The sequence below is a fragment of the Acanthaster planci genome, linkage group LG08 (assembly GCF_054643075.1).
Source record: "Acanthaster planci isolate LZ-2023a linkage group LG08, COTS_SCS, whole genome shotgun sequence".
Classification (NCBI taxonomy): domain Eukaryota; kingdom Metazoa; phylum Echinodermata; class Asteroidea; order Valvatida; family Acanthasteridae; genus Acanthaster; species Acanthaster planci.
The window spans coordinates 17,906,871-17,919,159 of NC_141784.1; the positions used below are offsets into that span (position 1 = coordinate 17,906,871).

Sequence of the window (12,289 nt, forward strand, 5' to 3'; positions counted from 1 at the left end):
CCTCCAAAATGGTGGGCGGAGGAGTCGCCTTCAAGACACATGAAATCCTCTCCGCGCATGGAGAAAAGAGAGCGCCTTGATGTATAGCACGTCGCGTCCCGTGGGGCCCAAACGGTGTGCACGTGCATACACAGTCGTGTAGGCACAACCATGCTCAGTGCTGATGGGTGCACCATCTGAACATTCGCGAAACCAGATCCGTTGGGCGCACTTCGGAGATGGCAGTTAGTTGTCGACCCTCTCTTCTGCTCGACTTGTTTTACTATTTTTGTAGGGGGGGGGAACCTGTTAGCCGAGACAATACTGTATCCTACAAACAAACCCCTCCCACGGGCGTAGATCGGAGGGGGACGGGGTAAGCTTCCCCTCCCCCACTTGATTTCAAAACAGAGGCTTATGGCACCTCTACCAAGGTTTGTCCTCCTAAACTCCAAAAGGCCGTCCACGAAGAGAAGCCACGCAAAAATTCATCAGTTCACCTTAACACCTTCAAACAAGTCTTATGTACTTGTTTTGAATGAATGCGTTGAAATCACACTCGTTTATTTCTTCGCTAAAAAAGGGGAGGAAAAAGCCTACATGTAGCCGCTCCTGTGCTTATTACACCGGAGTTATCCACGTTAATGGAGGTCAGTTTAAGCAACAATTATTGCAATCCCTTCTTTCTTAGAAAGAATGGTTCGCGTGCACTTTCTTGGTAGAATGTAGATAGCATGGCTACTTACTAAAGGATCTTCTTTGGAGACGTTTGAGGCCTGAAAGGCAGGCCAGGTTTATTAAAGGCTCGAGCCCAGGCAACCCGGTTAATCTCTATCACTCAGTTATCCGCACCGCTTACAGCGTGACGCATGGCAGAACTAATTCTAGTCGACAACCCTAATTAAGCGTCAAGTCTTGCCGAAATGTGGCTATACCTTTCCTTTCCCATCTGTTTATACCTCGTCTCTGGTAATGTGTGATCACATCGAAATATATAAAAGTCACTTTGAAAAACAAACAGTGACGGTTGAAATTAATAATTTGTGTGACTGTGGCTGCATGGTGCTTCGGCATCGGCGGTGTTTGGAAGCCATGGTACTGAAAGTTCACAAGCTCTGACTTGAGATTTCAGTCTTTTATGCTTAAATTTTCGCAGGCCTCTGACATCCATATCCATGGGGACAGTTGTTTCGCAGGTGGGCAATGGAGAGCGCTTTCCCCCCCTCCCCTGGAAAAAATGCAAACAAAAAGAGGGGAGGCAAAGCGAGGGAGGCGCTAAAAGTGGAAAGGGGATGTATACGTCGGAGTAATATTAACCCCCCTTCATTGTTTATATCAGTTTGTGGCTGATGAGTGCTTTAGGCCTGGAAAAAAGTAGTCCTCTATCCCACACCCCCGAAAAATATTCTGTCAACGTCCATGAATACAGGTTCTAAAGAATGAAAGCGGGACCATTTTGTTTTGAGACTAACTGGAGAGATTGGCCCAAAGCCCGTGACATATTTTCTTGTTGCGTCGTGTCTTGAATACTATAACTCAGTTCATTGATCCAGAAGGTCCACATCAAGAAACGGAAAACAGGTCACTGTGTAACATCATTTACGTCACTCAGACGCCGCGCTTCACGTCATGTTTCACGTGCACAAGGAGACACGGAATGCTGCGTATCACTATAAGGGCACAAACCTTTCCTGTATATGGGGAATTCAAAGGAATAAAAAGCGCTGATGCTATTTATAAAATGCATACATTTAAAAAAAAAATAATGTGTTGGAATGGTGCAAATACCCACGTATAATGAGGACATTTGGTTGTAAAAAAATAATAATAAGTTTCACGTCTGAGTCAGTTTATGCCAAAATGAGTTTGATACGCCAAATTCTTGTTTTCTGTTTTCATACCTCGGCTCCGTCAAACAACACTTACATCTCTTAAATGAAACACAGACTAGTAACAGCTTGTCGGAAAATGAGCAAAAATGAAAGTTGCCTTGCCAAAATCAAGTTATGGCATTTCCTGTCAAAATAGGCTACTTCAGGTGTTTAATTATGACTTAATGACTTGCGTGCCATTACGGTACATCCCTGTGCTGTATACGAAATGCTTCATGTGGTGCCCAATGCGCCTATACAGGTGCCAAGATATCGATGCCCCGACGGAACTCTCTGATGTACGCCTCTTGTACGGATGCATTTACATCCTCAATGCGTAGCAAAAAATGAGCCACCAGACCCTCCCAATACTGAAGCTACTATCGACTATTTTGATGGCCTGGCCATTTTAATTAGCCCCTCTATATAAACCCAATGCCAATTACTGCAGCAGACGAGCACCCTCTCCGTGCTGGTCTCCTTCTATACCACCGAACGTCCGCTCTGGGTCGGCGGGATCAACCGCAGCCGGCGCGCCGTTTGGCTCGGCCATCGATCGCACCAACTGCTCGACAAATTACTGCTAATTGCGGGGTCCCTCGAACCATCGATTGCGCACCGATAAATGTTTTTAATTACAACAGACCGGCAAGTACCTGTTCTATAACGTTATGTGATGTTCAGCCCCACTTTAAAATTTGTAATAGCATTGAAAGATGAAGTAAGAGTCTCAATAAAATGAAGCTACTCTATCACAAGGGGAAACTGACCATCATGGTTTTAATTGATTGGTTGGGCGAGAGAAGGTGAGTGAAGCAAGATTCGAACCGATGGGTTCTGGTGTTCCCAGGTCTCAGGTCCAAATCCCACCTCAGCCTATGTCTGTGTTCAATCTTAGCCTAAACTATTGACACACGGTTACCATAGTGACATAAAATTTAAAAAAAAACTTAAGTCGAAAGAATTCATTCTAAGGAGGGAAAATTGGTGCAAAAAAGGCACATTTAGAAACGACACTGAATTTCAATCTATCCATAACATCCATCCCTCGAAACAATAATGAGAACACTACACATTTCGAAAGTAATTATTTGCTTAAACGTTCCAAGAGATTGCACATCTCATCCATCCCTTCCTCCTAGGTTGCGCAACCCCCAAACTGTATTGAAACCAACAAAAGTCCAAGTACTCCATTTCCACGTTGTGATATCCCCCGACCTGCGGAGGTCTGTCGGAACACAAATACTAAATCCCTGTACGACGCACACAGTCATTAATTCCTTTTATGTTTCTTATTTGAACTTGTTGGAGGACGCATGGTGCTCGAATTGACCCTGTCTCTATGTATTTAAGTGCGTGTTTTTATTTTTCATTTTCAATGGTTGCTCAGCCATTTCTCTATGCTGTGTGTTCTTTCTCTCTTTATTCGCTGATTTGATTGTTTATTGTGTATATTTTCAACAACTACATGTTTTGGATGCCTCTGTTCAAGTATATTTCTATGCTGTTGGTAGCGATTTTGGATGCACATCTTCTGCTGACAGCTTGGATTTCTTTAACTTCCCATCGCCGGACAGCCCCTGCCAGCGATGATTTTCTTTTTGTGTCCAAATATTTAAAGTGATTAAATAATAAAAGGTGAGTAAATTCAAGAAAGGGATAGACATATTAAACGAACAGGCGAGACAACGGATTGAACAAATCGAGAAAGGGTATTAGAGTGTTTGAAGGTGTAAGCAACCAGCCAAAGCACTTACCCAGAAAGGAGATCAACAAACGACGAACAGTGATGATGGACACGCGTTCTCCCACGTCAAATCACCGTGGCGCTGCATGCTGCGCTCGAGGGGGTACGCTGACAGGGGCTCGGCCCGGTGAGCGCGGTTTTCGGGTATGGACCTCGCTCCCGCAAATGGACCGGGTGTGAAAAATCCTGGGACGATTAGAGACCGCTGTGCGACCCAAGAATGATGGGCCGTTAATCCTTAGCTTTCGTCGGGCCGTTTACTCTTGATCCTTGGCTCAGCGATTTCTAGAGAGGTTTAGTTTGAAGAAGTATTACGTTTCCCTTCTCTTATGTATGCGCGAGTTTATATCCGTGCCAGAGTATGGCGACCAGTCCCCTCCAAGGACGGACCAAGAACCAACTTTCTGGAGGGAGGGTGGCAGTCTTGCGGGCGCGAAATTTGGATATATTTTTCATGTCACATTTAATGGCTTTTTGGAAGGGTGAGGCTACATTTGGGAGACTTTTTACACGCTCTTTGAAAGGTGTGGAATTAAACAGACCAAACAAATCACCCTTTTCTCATCAATAAGAAAACATTTGGCTCCCTTTTTGGAGGGTACGGCCCCCGTTGACCTGGGGACCCCGGACACGCCCTTAGTTCCCTCCACATGATACATTCTTATTCCAAAAGATTCGACTTATTCAACTCTTTACACTTAGTGTCTAACACAGATCTTTCTCTCGTCGGATGTCAAGTACAGTGGTATGTGCTCCTGTGTACCGAATCGACACCGTACACTTCGATCGGCGCTAAATTAAATCTGTTGGCCACAGCGCGTCAAATATGTCGGTCTCATGTCATATCGAATGTCGCCGAAGCGTATTATGATCACCGACTCGGGAAGAATTTACCCAGTATTGAGCAAATTCCTTTCAACGCGTCCCATTGTGACGGCGAGCATACATATTTGCTCAGTATAATAACCCCAAACGCCTCTCTCCGCCGCTGGCGTCGGGATACACTATCCTACACATAACCCCACCAATATGCTACAGTATCGCTTGCCCCAGACCCACTGGTTGCTCAGTTCTATAGCACATGCACTTTCCGTGTCTGGGTGTTTCCTGCGTAAATAATTCCATCTGGGCACTGAAAATGTATACATTCACTTATACGAATCTCTCAAAGTGTATGGACATTTCTGGCTCACCTGAGGTGGGCACTTTTAAGGGGTTCCAGTTTACAACCCTTCATAGTTGTCAAAAGCGCATGCAGTCAGGGCGGATGGAGATGATGGTCGATAGATACAGCATGTTGATTAATCAATCAGGTATCGCTCTCAAGACACGTGCAGCAGTAAACAAATAGACATCTCACATGCTGACAAATTCATGATAAAAGTTTTTGCGGGATGCGATGAAGTTGAGTAGGTTTAGCATTTCATGTCCTCTGTTTTGAAATCATTTTAATCGCTAAATTTGCAAAACTCTTGATAACCATATTTCACTAGAAATGTAGGTGGTGTGTCGAACACACATGAAATGTTTAGATAGTATCTTAGAATTACTGTGAGGCAAATAATGCCATCCACGGAGGAAAAAGTGAAACATTCAGGCTTATCGAAATTTTAAAAACATATACGTGAACAACGTACAAATCAGCAGCGGCTTCAGGTCTTTTAATCTTTCTTAAAGGAGTGGTGATGAAGAAGACAAAATTTTAATTACCAACCATCCTCTCAAAGTCGCCTAACGAAGCCACGTCTTGTCACCCGATTCGGCCCTTTTTTCATCAGGACAATGAAATTGCCCTCGTAGGCATGTGCTTCTCAGAACACAGGGGTCGCATTTTCCAAGTCGATGATGGAAAACTCAATTCACACCGAACTTTGACCTTTAGGCCTACAGAATGTTCTTTTGAACAATCATACTATTGCGGACGACGCCGGCTTCTGGCAGATTTTCCGATTCTTTGTTCTATGGTGAATATCGCTTGTTTCTTTGCAATGAGGGCTCATGTCAGAGATGTCGTGTGTGGATTCATTTGCCAATGGCCCAAACCTCTTTCAGGATTTTTTTCGGATTGTTTTTCAATTACAAATTGGACTGACGTCTTTGTTGAAGTTATGTTGAACTGTAGCTTAGTTGTCAAAAGTTAATAAGGAAATAAAATATCCATTGATAAGGTGTGCACCGAAATTCAACCTCAATCAAGTTTAGGTCATGTGAGGTGTGATGGGGTTCTGTTTGTAAGCGTTTACACTGTAAAAACAAGTATTAATGTTTTATGGCCTTTAGACCCTGCCCTTTACGAACACTTTATGAACGAGTTGTGGTGCCAATGATCCAAAGCAGAAGACGTTGTGGTGTTTATTTTTAAAGAACTACGTTTTGATGTGTTATAAATTTAGACACAATGACACATTTGGGTGTAGACTTTAAATCAAGTCGTTAGTCGGTCGTGTTTTTCGTCCAGTACAATATGAGCCAGCGTGCTGCGTCGTTTTACAATTAGTGCTGAGCCTGTTCACCGTTGCCCGCGATCCGGCGTGCAGTGCTGATTCAGTCCAGATACGGCGCATGGTCGTGGGCTACTCAGTACCGGGTTTCGATGCGCACCTGACGACTTGATCGATCAACCTGACTATGGATGGTATTCATGTTGCAACAACTACACTACATATCCATACGTTTCCATGGAGCGCGCCAATCGTAGCTCACACTACATAACATACTCATCCTAAGGATTAGTATCTTCGATTAGTGCCAGTTTCTTTCATATCTTCCATTAATATCCCTTTTGATACGATGCTTAAAGACAAAGTACGCGTATTTCCAAGAACAAATCTATTAACTACCTTTTTTGGTAGAAAAACCCCGATGCTTTTATGGTAAATCATCTTTTTAGAATAAAGTAAACACCCTCTTCAACAAGACTGTGGTTGCTAATGAACGTTCAGCTGACCAATCAAACTGCCCCTTAAATAAATATTCATGTAATCGGGATTCTGCTCTGTCCAATTCTGTTAGCAAGCCCCATATGTTATACACAAAAGGGCTTGCAAATTGTTCAAGTCGGTAATCGGGCACTACCTAACACGCATATTAGGGAGCGAGGTTGCACTGACCGAACGTTCCCGCGTGTTATTAAAAACTGCACTCCGAACCGCACCGCAAACGCATCCCTAGGAAGGTGGACCACACTCGGCCAATTCCCAACTTGATTTCAAGTCTAATTTGACACCAAAACACGTTTATTGGGTGGCAACACTTTCTGAATACCGAAACAAATTTCCATCAGTCTTTGTTTTTTATCGGATACATATTTACATTTAAATCAAAAACGCGTTTATAATAGGCGTTGGATTTCATACCGTATCTTCAAGGAGATTTGGCACCAAGGTGAAAAGATTAGCCGTCATCCAAGTCTGTACCACAAGCGAACTCTTGTACTTCTATCGAAAAGGTCGTTACTGAGTGTTGATGCAATTGGCCGGGTGTGCATAAGTGTCAACCTCGTCCTCGTGAGCAAACGCTGCTGTATCACTGTAGTCAAGGTTGACATAACTGCTTGCTTTAGGCTGGAAAACGTGAAGAACCCTGGGACGAAAGTTATTACATGTATTACAAAATTACTTCAATCTGTAAATAAGTTGGCACAAGAGGGCGCCACAGCATTTTGAGAAAGTAGAGGGTTTTTAATCATCAGATAAATACGAGAACAAACGTTCCTTTCAATAAAACAGGAGGGAACCACTTATTTCTATTTTGGCTCCACAAAGCTCGCTCCCCATTGACTGCCCGCATGCTCTGTCACGCGCCCTCAACTTCACGCCTCACGGACAGCGATAATGAAATGCTATTTTCAATTACACATTCTTTGTCGACCACGGGTGACGTGGTTTGAGGCCACGGGTGATTAGGATCAGGGGCGATTTCCAGGGGCGAACTTTTCCGTCCGGTACATGATAAAATTAGATTCTGATTGACGACTGGCATTAATTCTATACTGCTGAAATGTTCAAAAGCGTGAAACTAAAGACACTTGTCAAATAACTCGATGCACGCTGCCTGGCTTCGTCTATACACAAACTGAGGCTTCATGAATGAGAACCACAGAGGTTTACGTTATATCCGTACTTACAAATTGATTATAATAGGCAGTATCAGTATGCCAGCTCCCGTGTAGTACGTGACTGTAGGCTGAGGATTGTATTCTTTGTTAAGCTCAAATTTCAGGATGCCGTTGAGTAATATGGGCGAGACGAACCGAGCTAAGCTGATCACTACGGCCACACATCCAAACACAGCACCTGAAATTATATTATACATATGGAGGAATTCCAAGTGAGGCTTCAATGTCAGTGCAATTTTGCCCTGATAAATATGGCTCTAATTTTAGGATTAGGCCTAATAGCACTGACGTTAATGACAGTGATTAGCGTGACGGTAAAAAGGATGTGATTGCCAAGGCATCGGTGACGTCGATGTTTCAAGCTGCTATCAATTACCGCATTGATGAAGCAGAGCCTCGCGTTAGCCTATGTTGCTCACGGCTCGAGGTTTGCGTTCGCACGAGGGCGGTATTCCGAAAAGGAAACAGCCCGAGTCCATTGACAAAGAGGGGGTAAGCGTGGCAGTGGTATCTCAAACAAACTACTATAGAGAATCATTACCTTGTTCTTTGTCGTCAACTTGTTCCGAGATTTTGGTTTTCACGATCGGCAAGGGAACAAGGTAGAACATGCCAATGACAGGAGCTGTTTAGGTCGGAAAAGCAGGAAAAGTCGCCTTTATCTTATTTTACAAGATTTTATTTTGAGCGGACCAAGCACGAGTGTCGTTCTTAAGGACGGTGGTAACACCCCTATGCCAGGCACGACTCTATGGGACAGGGGGTCCCCCCCACAAGTCTAATCCCTATACACGCTCCAGCCTAGTGTCACTTAACACCCCCTCCCCAAGATGTCTGAAAAGAATTCCTGAGATACTAGTATAACAATGACCAACACAAAGGCCGGGTGTTCTCTCTGTCCCATAGTTTGCATCAAATGAACACCCCAACACACATATTTTCACTGCCTGCCTAGTGTAGACATTCCTTTATTTTCGTGTGGTTTGAAATACTCAATTTTCTTGCATCGTGAGCACTCTTTTGAGCTGGATTTCTGTCTCTTAAATTCCAACGAAAACTGTAAATGGTGTACATATGATGCAAGATATGGGGCGGAGAGACCCCCCCCCCCCGCCTTTTGTTGGTCATTGTTTGATAGGAATCTCAGAAATTCTTTACAGACTTCTAGGGGGATGTGCTTGGTAACAATAGTCTAGAGTGTATAGGGATTGGACGTGTGGGGGGTACCCATTGGCCACATATCGTGCACGATATCATGGCGTAACCTCGTGTGGACCAGGCCAAGTCCACACAAGGCTTGCCGATTGTGTGGACCGCCTTTATTCACCAGTCCAAGCCATGCAAGGTTAGCACACACTTTTGTGAGTTCTTATTTTTAATTTCACAGAAAACGCCTTGCTGTGTGCCGGCCAGAGTTTCCGACCAACTTCTCCTACTTTTGAGAAATGACACCCATAAGCATTCGGTAGTGTAAGCTTGCAACTCAGAAGACATTTTCATGGTATTTAACCATTTACTAAATCGTCATCTTTAATTGGTCTAAGTAGCGAGGTACCGTACTCTAAACTTTACGTAAACTTGGGTTAACTCGGATGTGCTAAATCAAAGATGGACGTGGCCAGTCATGCAAACAGAGCACAAGGAAGAGGAACAGTCAAGAAAACCTTCAACAGAAATCCAGCTCAAAAGAGTGTTCAAACAAAGTTTGGATGACTATACTTCATCGCAGGGAAAGCAATCCCGTGGGGACGGGGGAACGTCCTCCCACGTATTTGGTGGAGGGGACGGGTATGACAACGTTCCCCGGTAATTTTGCCCTTGTTACATAGATTTCTGTAGTCACTGTCTTGTACATCTCAAAGATCAAACCAAATTGGCGATTTTGTTTTTCCAGGAGTAGACCCTTAGAAGTCAAAACACTGATTGCAAAATGTCTCTGAATCGAGACATATTTTGAGCATTCCCAGTATATACCTGATCTATGCATCTCCTGGTTGAGAACAATAACAATTAGTGATGTTTTGTATAATAAAGGGCATCGCACTTTTTCAATGATAGGCTTTATTGGGTTTTTGCTTTTCCCCCATCTCCTAGCTTTAAGTAGAAATCGCTGTCGCTGCTTTACAGGAACAGTCTGAGTGTTCGACTCACCTAGGAAGGCCAGCCAGAGCGTTGTAGGCGCCAGTGCCGTAGTTATCATGTAGCCGATGCCGGATATAAAACCGATGTACACCATCCAGTATGAAGACATGCAAAGCCGAAACACTGGTACTGCGACAATAGCGACTGAAAAAGGGAAGAAATCAAAGACTTGAAAGGCATTTTTGCCCTCTTTTTCTGAAAAAAAGTATGGATTAAAGCACGGTGAAGAAACGATTGCAATCAACTCTCAGAATACTAGGGCTGATGTGATCGTATCTGACGTATTTTCGACCGATCCTTTTTGTTTAGCCATCTTTTGATGTCAAGCCGAGTCCGAGACGGGCATAGTTAGAAAACTAGGCCTATGGCTATTCAACGTAGCACGCTAATGGTAAAAGAAGTCGCTGACACAGCATACCACACTTTGGACACGATTGACAGTTAATGTAGCAAACTGCAAACGATTGACAGGTACTAAAGATCTGTTACAGGCTAAGTGGTGGGAAGCTGATGTGCATCTTTTTGTCCCACCATTCAACGGGCGCTTTACTTACCAACTGCTGTCAGACCGTTGATGATGGCACCGTACGCTCCCACGATCTGAGGCGTCCAACAGAAAGGTGGAGACAGGCCATAGATGGTGATGTTACCCCCGGCACTGCCAAACACGAGGGTCCACAGGCAAGCACTGGCAAGGAGGAGCACCAGGCGCCACCTACGTCCAGCGTGGGAACTACTGAAGAGGGACATGATGTTCATGACCAGCTCCTTGATCACTCCTCGAGGAAACGGTCTCCGTTTCACCGTCTCTAAGACGAAGAACGGGACGATGGTGTACAGGAGGTTGGCGAGAGCTATACCTACGGTTATGGAGTAAACGAGGATGAAATTGATACCCGTAGACTGGAGAATTTCGCCAATGGCGAACTGGATGATGCCATAAGACAACTGGATGATGCCATCTAACATGACCAGGCGGAATGTGCGAGCTTTACCCACGTAGATGTCGGCCACGTAGGCTTCGGCTATGATGGCAGTGAAGACGGCATCGCCAGCCAAGCCAAGCATGGCTTCCCCTACGATGAGCAACGGGAGCGGCAGCTTGAAGATGGCGATCACAAGAAACACTGCCGATCCCAAGAAGTGTCCGGTGGCGTTGATGATGAACATGGGTCTCCTCCCGACAAAATCACTGGCTGCGCCGAGCACTAGGGCCACAACTATCGGTGGAAAGACCGACATATCCTTCATCCAAGTCACCCAGGTTGATGTTTGGTCCTCGATATACTTATCAGTGGGATCCTGACTGGCGCAGCTGTTCTGACTTGTCGGGAGGGTGTAGTTGTATTCATCAGCTAGCCGATGCTCGATGTACTGGGATCGTAAAGTGACGAGCGCGCCCTGGACGCAGTCGATGAAGATCAGGATAGGTTCCACTGTCAGGCAGCGCCTGGAGGCCCGATGAAAGTTGGCGTGTTTGTCCTCCATCTTAACTGAGGTCCTCTGACGCCATGTAAGCGGTGTTAAATTCTAACCTTCACAACGAGAAAGAAGGTAGAAAAATTGCGTTATTGACGATGCTTGGCAATATCAAAGAGCTTTCGATATTGGGGAATGCGTTTGCTTCATAGGCAGAAACACTTACAACACGTTTGCATGAATGCGAAGAAATTCTTTAAACAGCCAAGGGCAAATGAACGCCAGACTTGGGGTTTGTAGACTAAGTTTAAAAGGAAACACAAATCAGTATTTCTGAAAAATAAAGTACTTGACAGTGTTGCACAATAAAACGATTGTGAAAACAGATAATTGAGCCTAGGCTATACTGTTATTCTCGAGAACACTTTGATGCTAGAGGTTAGTAACATGACAATGGAGATAATTGGGTGTGCAACACGTGCCGGGTGGTCCCTTTGGTGCATGTAATCACGTGCTTTCTCATTGTTTACCTAATGCCGTGGACATTAGCCAACTACAAGATAGGGTGGAAGTTCAAGTACCGAACAGGTACCGGTAAATATCGTTGGCCGTGTATTTGCTTCCAGATTCGATGATAAGCATTGATCAGCGGCGTCTACATGTCTTGCATCAGCTGCAAATTGACAGAGGCACCTGTGTATAGCTGGGTATAATATGGGTCAAAAAGCATGCCACAACCAAGAATGGGGACAAGGAGTGTGTCTGTGACGAAATTCTACATTCTTTGTGATAGCTATCACAAGTACAGTTTCATCAACCGTGGTATTCAATTGGTGATTGAATCACACCCTCAACATCTATCCATCTACCCTTGGACTAGTGTTGTCTATGGATGCTAATGGGGTTTAATTTACACTTAAGTTGTTGCAGTCAAGGAAGGTTCCACCCCTAAGGTTTTGTTGGGGCCAAACGGGTTTTGAGGGACCAAAAAGTTTATGTTTTAACGTAGCATTT

At 44.4% G+C, this 12,289-nt stretch overlaps 1 protein-coding gene across 1 annotated transcript; it reads right to left on the bottom strand.

The window, feature by feature from the left end:
• Positions 1-5,614: 5,614 nt before the first annotated feature.
• On the bottom strand, positions 5,615-11,885 carry LOC110984517 (proton-coupled folate transporter-like). Its single transcript, XM_087140487.1, has 6 exons — positions 11,502-11,885; positions 10,411-11,391; positions 9,866-10,000; positions 8,256-8,339; positions 7,724-7,892; positions 5,615-7,179 (listed from the first exon to the last, which is right to left on the bottom strand). Exons 2-6 carry the CDS (start codon positions 11,342-11,344, stop codon positions 7,050-7,052), a joined length of 1,452 nt encoding a protein of 483 aa, XP_086996613.1. The 5' UTR covers positions 11,345-11,391; positions 11,502-11,885; the 3' UTR covers positions 5,615-7,049.
• Positions 11,886-12,289: the final 404 nt, after the last annotated feature.

Bases quoted from the DNA above. Each gene is read 5' to 3' on its own strand.
- LOC110984517 (XM_087140487.1), bottom strand. From the start codon at position 11,344: ATGGAGGACAAACACGCCAACTTTCATCGGGCCTCCAGGCGCTGCCTG. The intron at 10,001-10,410 runs GTAAGTAAAGCG...TCCCTTTTTCAG, and splicing joins CAACGGTCTGACAGCAGTTG to TCGCTATTGTCGCAGTACCA. The intron at 7,893-8,255 runs GTAATGATTCTC...ATATAATTTCAG, and splicing joins AGTTGACGACAAAGAACAAG to GTGCTGTGTTTGGATGTGTG.